Source organism: Saccharomyces paradoxus, chromosome XV, assembly GCF_002079055.1.
Source record: "Saccharomyces paradoxus chromosome XV, complete sequence".
Classification (NCBI taxonomy): domain Eukaryota; kingdom Fungi; phylum Ascomycota; class Saccharomycetes; order Saccharomycetales; family Saccharomycetaceae; genus Saccharomyces; species Saccharomyces paradoxus.
Window position 1 is genome coordinate 492,725 of NC_047501.1, and position 12,706 is coordinate 505,430.

The 12,706-nt window shown below is 39.5% G+C and overlaps 7 protein-coding genes across 7 annotated transcripts; 3 read left to right on the forward strand and 4 right to left on the reverse strand.

Moving 5' to 3' along the window:
- Positions 1–87: 87 nt before the first annotated feature.
- On the reverse strand, positions 88–864 carry RKI1 (ribose-5-phosphate isomerase RKI1; the record flags this gene model as incomplete). The annotated part of the gene is made up of 1 exon (XM_033913343.1): positions 88–864. One exon carries the CDS (start codon positions 862–864, stop codon positions 88–90), a length of 777 nt encoding a protein of 258 aa, XP_033769234.1.
- Positions 865–2,314: 1,450 nt separating this feature from the next.
- RPS7A (40S ribosomal protein eS7) lies at positions 2,315–3,294 on the forward strand (the record flags this gene model as incomplete). Its single annotated transcript, XM_033913344.1, has 2 exons — positions 2,315–2,458; positions 2,866–3,294. The coding sequence occupies 2 exons, from the start codon at positions 2,315–2,317 to the stop codon at positions 3,292–3,294; spliced, it is 573 nt and encodes a 190-aa protein (XP_033769235.1).
- Positions 3,295–3,501: 207 nt separating this feature from the next.
- Positions 3,502–4,020, reverse strand: SPAR_O02320 (uncharacterized protein; the record flags this gene model as incomplete). The annotated part of the gene is made up of 1 exon (XM_033913345.1): positions 3,502–4,020. The coding sequence occupies one exon, from the start codon at positions 4,018–4,020 to the stop codon at positions 3,502–3,504; it is 519 nt and encodes a 172-aa protein (XP_033769236.1).
- A 434-nt stretch (positions 4,021–4,454) lies between these two features.
- NUP1 (FG-nucleoporin NUP1) lies at positions 4,455–7,733 on the reverse strand (the record flags this gene model as incomplete). Its single annotated transcript, XM_033913346.1, has 1 exon — positions 4,455–7,733. One exon carries the CDS (start codon positions 7,731–7,733, stop codon positions 4,455–4,457), a length of 3,279 nt encoding a protein of 1,092 aa, XP_033769237.1.
- A 614-nt stretch (positions 7,734–8,347) lies between these two features.
- KTR1 (alpha-1,2-mannosyltransferase KTR1) lies at positions 8,348–9,529 on the forward strand (the record flags this gene model as incomplete). Its single annotated transcript, XM_033913347.1, has 1 exon — positions 8,348–9,529. One exon carries the CDS (start codon positions 8,348–8,350, stop codon positions 9,527–9,529), a length of 1,182 nt encoding a protein of 393 aa, XP_033769238.1.
- Positions 9,530–9,792: 263 nt separating this feature from the next.
- CRC1 (carnitine:acyl carnitine antiporter) lies at positions 9,793–10,776 on the reverse strand (the record flags this gene model as incomplete). Its single annotated transcript, XM_033913348.1, has 1 exon — positions 9,793–10,776. One exon carries the CDS (start codon positions 10,774–10,776, stop codon positions 9,793–9,795), a length of 984 nt encoding a protein of 327 aa, XP_033769239.1.
- A 958-nt stretch (positions 10,777–11,734) lies between these two features.
- On the forward strand, positions 11,735–12,676 carry RAS1 (Ras family GTPase RAS1; the record flags this gene model as incomplete). Its single annotated transcript, XM_033913349.1, has 1 exon — positions 11,735–12,676. The coding sequence occupies one exon, from the start codon at positions 11,735–11,737 to the stop codon at positions 12,674–12,676; it is 942 nt and encodes a 313-aa protein (XP_033769240.1).
- Positions 12,677–12,706: the final 30 nt, after the last annotated feature.

Genomic DNA, 12,706 nt, shown 5'->3' on the forward strand with positions numbered 1-12,706 from the left:
GCTTTAATAATATAATATACAAAATGGAGACACAGTTAAGTGAAAAGCCGAACTTGATTACTTTTCCCGTCTTTGTCTTTAATCTGTTCACTTTTCCATAACTTCAACACTGCCATCAGAATTACCGAAATAAGCTTTTGAAGCATTGTCGATGAATAAACCCGTTTCCACTACGCCGACTAACAATTTTATTTCTCTATGCAATTTTCTTGGATCGGAAATTTCACCGAAATCCGCATCGATAATGAAGTTGTTATTGTCAGTTACGACAGGACCTGCTTTAGCAGAACCTCCCTGTCTGATGTCAACTTTTTTGGCATGCAATTGTTCCAATAGGTCATTCTTGACTCTCACATATGAGGAAGGTACGATTTCAATGGGAACACCTTGCTTCCAGTTCCTACCTAAATGTTTTGGCGACTTTTTTCTTGAATCCGCAACAATAATGAAGGTTTTAGCACTAGTGCTGACCAATTTTTCTTGAAATAAACAAGCACCACCACCTTTAATCAATTGTAAATTCTCATCCACTTCATCAGCACCATCAAAAGCTATATCAATACGAGGATACTGTTCAATGGAGCCTAGTTGCAGTTTGTTATCCAAGATCAAGTTCCTAGATTGAAATCCTGTTGGAATGCAAATGAATTTAGACGTTACTTCACAAAAATTAGTATCATGCAAATATTGCCCTATTCTTTCGGCGACGTAGACTACCGTACTACCACTACCAATTCCAATGATTTTGTGATCATCAAATTTCAAATTTTCATCAACTGCTCTGTATGCTGCAGCTCTTTTAGCATCCTCCAAAGGATTACCCAAAGATTTCAACCCGTCAATTTTTGGGACACTGGCAGCCATTTCTTTCCTATGTTATATTTATATGAGATTGCAATGTGCAGTATTCAAGTTAATGCGACACGATATTCCTATTTTTCTACAAGATCAAAAGACGTCCAGTACGAAGAGAATAAACCGCATGTAATAAAACGATACAGTCTAACACTGCAACGCAAGCCGTACATATATTATATCATCCAAAGCATACCTAAATTGACACCCAATTACGAACCAGATGAAATTTCACCGAGTCAATCGCTTTTCCCTCATCGCAAAAAATTTTTTCAACTCATCGCGACTTTTCGCCCGCCTCGGCCATAAGCCATCTCTGCCCACCACATACCATTCTTCCCATTTGCCCGAGGAAACAGGGGCGGCACTCACAAATGTGAATGGTAGCATGATTCTAACAAATACCAAGAAGCATTAGACTCATTAACGGAACTGATGTCAAACAATGGTTGATATACCGCATTTGACAGCACTAATTTGTGCGAGCGTTCTATTATGACGGACTTACCGAATGTCATTTTGAGATCTCTTTAGAACAGGGTTCTTGAAAAAGAAGGATGAATAATTAACACATATTAGATGGGTAATTTTCCGATAATAATATAGCTTTGCTAGAAGTAAGGTAAATGCTTTAGTTTGCAGCAAAAGTTTCGTGAAAAGTATGAGAGTCAAAAGAAGACCGGCATTACTGCCGAAAATGATAAATAGGACTGTTCGAGGCCCTTATCCTGCTACTCATGATAAAGCGCTATTATTAATCACTCTAAAATACGATATACACGACCCGGTGCCTTAGTAAAACTGAAATTAGGACATATATAGTGTTGAAAAACGAGGATCTTGATGCCTATACAGAACATGCATGATTTCCCATTGTGGGAGCCTTTCTGCACACGTTTCTCAACATACGGCTCTATCATAGAAGGCACCCAGAAGCAAAATAATGACTGTCATTCTTTTAAACCCATACATAATAAAAAATCTTCCTACACCCAAACATACAAAGTATTTTAGAAGAATGAAAAATTACATTTCTTTGGAGTTTAATTACAACAAAAAAAAATGCGCGCGCGCAGGACAGATTTTATCATTCAATCACTGGAAAGAAGCTGAATGTACTCTCTGGCCTAACAGGAGATTGCCGCTCTGCCTGGAGCTACTCTTATACTCTCCTCCCGCTCCTGCACTTCACTCCCCGGAGCCCGCGGAACTGGTTCTGCTTCAGCCTAGCAATTATACTCTTGCCAGCGTCGTGGACTACCGTATGGCAGCATTTGCCAGGAATATTCTAGTGAAACCTCTATGCAATAATCCAGTTAGCACGTTAGAATCTTCGTAAAGTGTCTAGTCTTACAACATTGCAACAACGTATTAGAGTTCGATTGAAAATTGGTCCTTGCGATTTGGTATATATCTTATTTTAAGAAAGTTGAAAGGAAGAAAGATCATCACGAACAACATGTCTGCCCCACAAGCCAAGATTTTGTCTCAAGCTCCAACTGAATTGGAATTACAAGTTGCTCAAGCTTTCGTTGAATTGGAAAATTCTTCTCCAGAATTGAAAGCTGAATTGAGACCTTTGCAATTCAAGTCCATCAGAGAAGTATGTTATCAATTTGAATCTAAACTAAAGAATAATGGAGAGTAACAAAGGAAAAACAGTGAATGCATATGAACGGATAAACCAAAATGCTTCAATCTATAAAAATACAAAGGAATAGGACTAAAATTTAAATTTATTTGACTGACTATCCCTCGAGCCTTACCGCTAAACGAATATTGAATAGCTTCAGCACTAAAGTGAAGCTTTAGTGCTGTAGAAGAAGGCAACGATTTACTACATTGTGCTATACATGGTAAGGATCTGCTGGACAGTTAAAAATCAGCTCAAATTGTTAGCGGTGGTATCCGCGCCTATAAAATGTACAAGTCACTGGTTTTAACTCTTCAATATCCTAAAAAATCACTAAATCAAATTTACTAACACTTTATTTTTTATTTTTTTAATAGATCGACGTTGCTGGTGGTAAGAAGGCTTTGGCCATTTTTGTTCCAGTCCCATCTTTGGCTGGCTTCCACAAGGTTCAAACTAAATTGACCCGTGAATTGGAAAAGAAATTCCAAGACCGTCATGTCATCTTCTTGGCTGAAAGAAGAATCTTGCCAAAACCATCTAGAACATCTAGACAAGTTCAAAAGAGACCAAGATCCAGAACTTTGACTGCTGTTCATGACAAGATCTTGGAAGACTTAGTCTTCCCAACTGAAATTGTTGGTAAGAGAGTTAGATACTTGGTCGGTGGTAACAAGATCCAAAAAGTTTTGTTAGACTCCAAGGATGTCCAACAAATCGATTACAAATTGGAATCTTTCCAAGCCGTTTACAACAAGTTGACTGGTAAGCAAATTGTTTTCGAAATTCCAAGTGAAACTCATTAGTTAATATAATAATATCTAAATCTTTATTATTAGTAAAAACTTTGTTTATTTTATAGCACAATAAGATAATAAAAACTCCAAATTCCAAAAATTTTACGTTTGCGAAGATCAGAATTAAATAAATTGTTTGATTACTATGCATTGTTTTTATATGGTTTATCACCGCCGTCTGATTGCCGCTAAATCGATAGGTTGTCATACAGACAACTACTTATGTCGTGCCATATTTATGAAATTTTCGTATCTATTGGAGTTGGATAAACCTACGCTTGATGCACCTTTGGGTGGCTTTCTGAGTGAGTTGGTATCATCACAATTAATATAAGGAATTGTAGGCGCTTCCTTCGTTATGGGTATTTCAAAATAATTATAAGACCCTACGCCCTCGTCTTTTTCCATTGGAACAGTTGCTGTTTTCGCAGCTCTCCTTGGTTCAGTTTCCAACTCATCTGACTTCCCCGATCTTTTTATGCTTACCTTGAAATCGTCATATGTGTATTTCTTTGACACAACTCCGATAACAAAGACAATACTTCCAATAATAACTAAGAATTTGCATACCGTTATTAAACCTGCTAAAAGTTTACCTATAAACTTTTGTAAGATCGGTCCCATCATTGTTGTGAATGCACATCCTACTAAAAATGATGGGAAATCCAGCACGATACTGCCTGGCCCACTACCTATCGTAATTTTCCATCGTAACCAATCTCTTTTCAAATCCATTCGTGACTTCTATGTCTCGTCAATTTCACAGTCTGCGGAGCTACTAGCAAAGTGGCAGAACTAAACAGCTGCTCGAAGTACACAGAAAAAATCACTAATATGTAGATCAGGCCTCGTACAGGACCTTATTTTACTGGATTTTTTCGGAAAGAAAAAAGGAGCGCTTTGCAGATCGAAACCTTCACTCATTGATTATCTGCCAAATATTACTTCACAATAAGCAAGCTGGGAGAAACCAATTATGTTTGACCCTTCCCTCTAAACTTGTCCACACTAGAGCAAATATCTATATTGTTACCAGATACCCAATTAAAAAAAGATCAATTATTTGAAACCTCTTAAGAAGTTTCATATGCAGTGTATAAGTTTGAAGGAACAAAAGGATATATATCCTTCAAAAGAGACAATACAGTACGTAATTACATAACCATTATTTATCTTTTAGAGTGCCTCATTCTTGCAATTTTTCTGTTCGCCATAACACCGCTACTCATGCTCATGCCATTATTCATTCCCATCCCCATTTGATTAGGCGCTGACTGTGGTTGCCCAAAAGAAGGTGTCGGTACACCACTGCCCCCTCCAAAAATAGATGACGGATTTATTGTATTCGAGTTAGAACCAGAGGCTGCATTTACACCAAATATATCACTTGGCTTTAAGGTGCCGACCGCAGTAATAGTATTTCCGCCGTTGAATCCAGCGAAATTAATATTAGGAACTGTTGATGGCGTGAATGAGTTATTTGCATTAAGAGAAGGATTTTGCGATTGATGAGGTTGATTAGTATTAGATCCAGCAAACACGGTATTAGCGTTACTGTTGTTGTTCATATTAAATACAGAACCCCCATCAGTCGTAGAATTGTTTCCAGTAAAATTGAAAGCAGAAGGAGCATTGATATTCTGTGCACCCATGGAAGAGGCTTTACTAAATAGGCCAGCATTAGCTGATGGCGTTGCCGATGTAAAAGGGTTAAGACCTCCTGCACCATTGTTCCCAAAATTAAATGAAGGCTGGTTGGAGGCTACACCATTTGCTGCGGTTCCTGGGCTCGAAAAACTAAATCCGGAGCCTGCTCCATTGCTGTTGCTACCAGCAATATTTTGAGCTGGTTTTCCTAAATCAAAGCCACCCGCTATATTGGTTCCTGAGGTATTGTTGGCTGTGGTGGTTGTCCCGTTGCCAGTAGTAGGAGCTTTGAACGAAAATGATGTAGAATTTGCTGAAGCATTCGCAGCGTTGGCGGTACCGAATGAAAATGCAGATTTAGATGTTGTACTACTACTAACGTCAGTTGGCTTACCCAAAAGGGGAACTGGAGTTGAGGAAGCAGAACCGCCGAAGAGAGAATTCGGTGAACTTGACTTTTCTTTGTTGCCATTAAATTTTGTAAAGGAAAATCCATTGGATAGCTTTCCAGTACTTCCCACTGCCGTAGTTGTCGATGGCTCAGTCGACTCAGTAGCTCCAAAACTAAAAGATGGTTTTATGCTCGTGTCCGTGGTGTGATTTGTTGCCGGTCCACCAAATGTAAAAGATTGCGTCGTAGCTTTTTTCTCCGTCTCTTCAGGAGAAGGTTTAGTGAGGCCGAATGAAGTCTTACAGCCCGGTGGTTCTTTGGTCGCATCTGGTTTACCAAATGAAAACAATGGCTTTTGTTGTGTAGTTTTTGAAGCCGCAAACGTAAAGGAGGGCTTTTTAGGATCCGAAACAACCGATGAATCTTTTTGGGCAGGTTCAGTAAAAGAAAACGTAGACTTGAGCGTTTTATTATCCGTTGGTGCTTGAATATCAACTGACTTGCTCGAAAAGGAAAACGAAGGCTTGGCTACTGAATTCGAAGTTGAGCTACTTTTTTGTTCCTCCGCTGGCCTAGAGAAGGGAAACGTAGGTTTTGCACTTCCTTCAGAATTTTTATTTTCACTTGCTGACTGGCGAAAAGTGAAAGTAGGTTTCTCAACTATTGTAGCAGGAGTCTCCGATGGTTTGGCGGGTGATTCTTTCACGATGGCCACTTTACCAAAGGTAAATGGCGTAGGCGAGTCCGTCTTGCCTGTAACATCAGCCTTTTTCCCGAATGCAAATGGTGATGCATGCTCAGTTTGCTTATTGCTTGAACCAAAGACAAAGCTTGGTTTCTCCGATGTGACCTTTTCTGACTTCTCATTTTTGGCCTCCTTTTGGCTACTGTTCTTACCAAAATCGAACAGAGGCTTAGCGTTTGTATCCTCATTAACAGGAGCGCGCCTTTTTCTTCTGGGTTCTTCGTCATCGTTATCTTTGTCACCATTCTCTCCTTGTTTCTCTTTGTGTTTACCAAAAGAAAATGCTGGAGCAGTTGATTTTGGAGGGATATCTGAAAAAGGTGCTGGCTTTGAGAAAGAGAGTGTAGGTGCTTCTGATTCTGTATGTTTTTCACTTTTCTCGGATGTCTTTCCAAATGTATAAGGTTGATTGGCAGAAGGAGCCGTATCTGGTTTCCTGCCAAAATTGAATAAAGTTGTGGAAGGGACACTATTGTCGGCCACCTTAGGTTTATTAGCCTTATGACCAAAATTAAAAGATAAAGTGGGCGTTTCGACAGTTTTCGTTGACTTATCTTTTTCCCCCATTGTTAAATTAGATTTAAAGACCGCACCTGCAGAAGAAGCTGCCGTAGGAGAAGTTTTCTTAGATGGTGTCTCATTATCTTTGATGAAGTCAAAACCTATAGTAGGCAAAACGATACTTTCTTTGTCCTTTTTGGGCTCAGTAGTTTTCTTTAAAGTAGGTGTATCAAAGGACTCCAAATTGGGAACAGAATTCTTCTGCATAGCGGCAGTTTTCGCAATTGTGGAAGCTGGTCCGTTTAAAAGTAGATTTTTTTGAGGATTCGATAACCTATTAGAGTTGATATCTGAACGTAGGTCTTCCATTTCACTTGTTGGGTTAGGGCATGTGGCCAGGTTGCCATTTAAACCATTATTCTTGTTATTCTTCCTGTTGCCGATTGTTGTCTGATCACCGTCAGCATTAATGTCATTACCATTGTTATTCTGTTTTTGTATAGCGTTATATTCCGATAAGTCATATTCAAAATCCGCTGACCAAACAGTCCCCTTTGACTGGTTTTGGAACTTTTTTCTACTGGTTCTATTTTTCAATGATTTGAGAATGGGTAGTCCAACATTGATGTTCTCGCCGCTTTCTCCGGGCAATTGTCCGGTGCAAGACACCTTTTTAATCGGAGAAGGAGTGGATGATGTGCGTAGGTACGAATCCTTGCCATCGGTTTTATCTTGAGAGTCCAATATAACCGAAGATGTAACTGATGGCAACCCAGTTGATTGGAATAATCTAAGCTCGCGCATATTTCTCGACCTCTGCTTTTCCCTTAACAACCTCAATCTTTGTATGGGCAAAATTGGTAGAACCGGCGGTCTCTCAGTGCTTTCCGTTCCATATATTATAATTGGAGCGCTATTGTTGTCCTGAATCAAGCTGTCGCTATGCTGTGATGTACCGGACACCCTCTTTCTTTTTTTAAGATGTAATGTATCTTCAACATCTGATTCCTCCACATGATTCGCATGTGGAAAGCTCGAACCGAAAATTTTATTGCTAAATGGCCCTTTTTTATTGGAGTTTGTGAAGAACGATTTTATAGTGGAGGAAAATGATCTCTTTCCTACATGTGGAGAAGACACAACTGAAGAAGTGCTTGAAGACATGAATGACTAAAAATTGTCGCACACCCTCTATCTTTTTTCCCTTTTTTGAGGCGAATATTCTATCGTATTCACACCACTGCGTTATATCCTTACTTGATTCCTCATCACTTCCTTTCTTTGGATGTTTCTGGATATTAAGAAACTTCGCCAAAGAAAAAAAAATTGAAAAAGTAATCGAATGTCACATTATACGAATTAATGATCACGTGACAGTCTAACCCTAAAAATAAGATCATAGGGCTTAATACAAGGGTATAAAACGAGCTTTGCGCGGCACGTGACTATTTTTGGTTTGGGCGTTTTCTTTACGCGGTGTAAATCTTGTCTCGTACAAGGGGATATACGCACAGTATTGTTCACCAACTCCAAAAGAACTGTGGTCGCCCATGTAAACGAGCACCGCACACGTAAGCCCAGAGCTCTTCAGTAAAAATTCGTGTCGTGTCAAAGATCTATAGTAGGTGGTGCCTTCTTGCTTCTTTTTTGCAGGTTCTTAGTATAATTGTACTTTCTAATTCTAAGACCTTTTTTCTTCCTCCCAAACAGTTCGTTAAGCAATCGAAATAGAAGTGCTCCAACAGAAGAGTTTCTAAGGGATAAAGTCAATAACGAAAATGGCGAAGATTATGATCCCTGCTAGCAAGCAGCCTGTCTACAAAAAATTGGGACTTCTTCTGGTTGCTGTGTTTACAGTGTATGTGTTCTTTCATGGTGCTCAGTATGCTAGAGGTTCTGCCCCAACCCCAAAATACAGTACCGTGCTATCGTCACACTCGGGCTATAAGTACTCGAAAGTGGAACTACCAAAGTATAGCGGTCCCCGTGAAAAGGCCACTTTTGTCACTCTAGTGCGTAATAGAGATCTTTATTCGTTGGCCGAGTCTATCAAGTCCGTCGAAGATAGGTTTAACTCCAAGTTCAATTATGATTGGGTGTTTTTGAACGATGAAGAGTTCACTGATGAATTCAAAAACGTTACATCAGCTTTGGTTAGTGGTAAAACAAAATATGGTCTCATCCCACAGGAGCATTGGTCCTTCCCTGATTGGATTGATGAAGAGAAAGCTGCTCAAGTGAGAAAAGAAATGGGTGAGAAAAGAATCATCTACGGTGATTCCGAATCTTATAGACACATGTGTCGTTTTGAATCAGGCTTCTTTTACAAACATCCTTTGATGGATGACTATGATTGGTATTGGCGTGTGGAACCTGATATCAAGTTGCACTGTGATATTGACTACGATGTTTTCAGATTCATGAAAGACAACAAGAAAAAGTATGCCTTTGCCATTTCCATTAAGGAGTATGAAGCCACCATCCCCACTTTATGGGCGACTACTCGTAAATTCATGGAATTACACCGTGATCTTATCCATGAAAACAATATGTTAGACTTTGTTAGCGACGATAATGGTCTTTCATACAATTTGTGCCATTTCTGGTCTAATTTTGAAATTGCTTCGTTAGATTTGTGGAGATCTCCAGGATATAGCGCATACTTTAATTACTTAGATCAAGCAGGTGGATTCTTTTATGAAAGGTGGGGTGATGCTCCGGTACATTCTATTGGTGCTGCGCTGTTCTTGGATCGTTCTGAAATCCATCACTTTGGTGATATCGGTTATTACCATGTTCCATTTCACTCCTGTCCAATAGACACAAGTATCAGACTGGCCAACAAATGTGATTGTGATCCAAGCAAAGATTTCACATGGCACAGTTATTCCTGCACTACTAAATTCTACAATTTAAACATGTTGCAAAAACCTGCTGGTTGGCAAAACCATATCGGTTGATTATATAGTAACAAGCTGATGTTGGTCTTTGTACCTTCCACTTTTTTATTTATACTATTTAAAGAAACAGAATAAAATATAACTATTTTTTTTACACATAGTATTTGTAGTTACTCCAGCGTGCAAAGATTAGTAACGGTCTCACTAAATCTTTTCTACAATATAATGAACGGGCTTTTGGAACCAATGAGAAATAAATAAATGTCCACAAGGGAATTGCCAAAAAGATGTGAGGTATTTTGGAGTACTTAACGGGAACACAATCATATACCATACTTCTTGAACAATGAGTGAGTCATCTCCACACCCAAAAATGTAGCCGCATTAGCTGGGAAAGATCTTAGTAAAGCAGGGCCTAAACCAGGGAAAAATCCCTTGATACCACCTCTTTTTAGATAAATTTCCTTTGTAGCGGAAATCATATTCTGCCTCGTGGAAGAAGCCTGCAATTTGGTTTTTATAGTGTCTATGGGGAAAACAGCTAGCCACATCGACATACCAGCAATACCACCAGCAAGACACACGTTCAAGATATTAACCGGCTCGTCTTTGCCCACATCTGGACGAGGTTGCCTGCTATTCAAGTAATTTTTTGAAATTTCATAAGATGCAAAATATAGAGCCGAACCAGGCCCATCTCTTGCTAAAGTGGCTAATGAACCTTTAAACAAAGAAGCTATACCGCCTTCTCTAACGATGGTTTTTGCCGCCTGAATGAAAGAACCTTTGGAAGACGTTTGCAGTACAACTTTAACTCTTTCCGTTGGCGCAGTCACTAAAGTGGTGGGAATAGCGCTGATGAATCCTGCAGCAGCCATTTGGCCCATAGTTAGCTCGTCGCTGCCTCCGTTCTTGTTATTAAAAGTGACCAGTTTCTTACCTACATCGTAACCCCAGAAAGAAACCGCAAATATGGGAGTGACACCTAATAAGGGCGGGATGACACCTTTATAGAAGCCCTTTACGGAGTTGGTAAATATTGTGCCCCTCACTTGAGTTCTAGCTTCTTTTAAAATATTTGTAACGGCATGTATTGTGGAATTCGCTTGACCATTTTGACATCTCACTTTAATTAAGTCGAAGGGATGACCCGTAAACACCGCACATACCCCGCCAACTCCACCGGCCACAAATGATTTGATATTCTCGCGTACCGGGTTTGATTTTATAGGTGGACGAGACTTAGTCAGGCTCCCACTCTCTTCTTTAAGTAATGAAGATTCCGATAATGAAGTGTCTGAAGACATTACTGGCACGATGACGTTTATGGACAATAAGAAAGTTATACAACACGTAGAACCCAAGAAAAACTTAGAAAAAAACACGCCTAGAGTGCAATTGAATATTTACTATCTTCATACCACAAATATCTGCCTATATATGCAATTGAAGTACGTTTATTTCGACTAAGAGAATTATACCATCATGCATCTTCACTTAACTCTCCATTTGTCCATTGACTTATTGCGCCAAGTGGAGATCCAGTCACGCCGGATGACTGGGTGTAGATAAATAGCCGCCCAACTGATCCCTGCATAAAACTTGTATGCGGATATTAGGAGCAGTAACCCGATGAGTTCAATCGAGTCGTCCCAAAGAACCTTGCCGTTCTTCTAGTAAGATACGCAATGACCAAGAAACTGTAAGAATGTCTCTTTCTATTCCCCCTCATTTACACTGAAGCACCTCGATACAAAACATGCCCTTTACTGATTATCAATGCAATGTAACGCCAAACGAGGTATGAAGCCTCTATTACCCGCATTGAATTCCCTTCCTCCCTTAGCACCCCCTTGATCGCTATGTTCCACGCTGCTACCCTGTTCGGTAAGGAGTGGCGGGGAAATTTGCATTGGCACAATGTAAACCCGTAGAAAAAAACAGCACCAAGAAAAAAAAAAGAAACCGAAAATATCCACTGCATGTAAGTCTATGGACATTTGACAACAACTTTTTCAACTCATCGCAAGATTATGAATTTTCACATATTTTCAAGTTTTTTTCTCCTTTTCTTTTCCATTGAATGGTTAAGGATTTTTGTTCTTGGTCTAATTCTCTTCATCTAGGTTATTTCTTGTACGATATCTCCACTATCGTCTGTATTGTTCTTTCTTGCAATGTTTAATTAGTCACTACAATTGACTACGGTTTCGCTATTTCACGACTAAACAGATAAGCAAACTTTTCCCTTTTTATTAACACGACATGCAAGGAAACAAATCAACAATAAGAGAGTATAAGATAGTAGTGGTCGGTGGAGGTGGCGTTGGTAAGTCCGCTTTAACAATCCAATTCATTCAATCATACTTCGTGGACGAATATGACCCTACCATCGAAGACTCTTATAGAAAACAAGTTGTCATTGACGACAAAGTATCCATTTTGGATATTCTAGATACTGCTGGCCAAGAAGAGTATTCTGCAATGAGAGAGCAGTACATGAGAACCGGGGAAGGTTTCCTACTTGTCTACTCTGTCACTTCTAGAAATTCCTTTGATGAGTTGCTGTCTTATTATCAGCAAATTCAAAGGGTCAAGGATTCTGACTACATTCCTGTAGTCGTGGTAGGTAATAAACTGGACCTTGAAAATGAAAGGCAAGTCTCTTACGAAGACGGGCAACGCTTAGCTAACCAATTGAATGCACCCTTTCTGGAAACATCCGCCAAGCAAGCCATTAATGTAGACGAGGCGTTTTATGACCTTATCCGTTTGGTAAGGGACGACGGCGGGAAATACAATAGCATGAATCGTCAACCGGATAATTCTGCCGATTCGAATGAAATGAGGAACTCGGGGCCGACCACATCTGCAACGGCGGATGGAGACAAAAAGAACAACGGGACTTATGTTGTTGATAGTTCTTTGACTAATGCCGGCACCGGCTCTAGTTCGAAATCAGTCACTAATCATAATGTTGAAACTACTAAAAGAACTGATGAAAAGAACTACATCAATGGAAACAATAATAACGACGGAAATAACAATTATAATTCTAGTAAGAGCAACGGAAATCGAAGTGACAATAGTCGTGATAATCATAATAATGCTCCAAATGCGAGAAGTAAACAGTCCACTGGGGCACAAAAAAATTCAAGCGCCAACACTAAAAAAGAATCTAATGGTGGTTGTTGTATAATTTGTTAAAATATGCGGATTATGCCTCCCTAATATGAT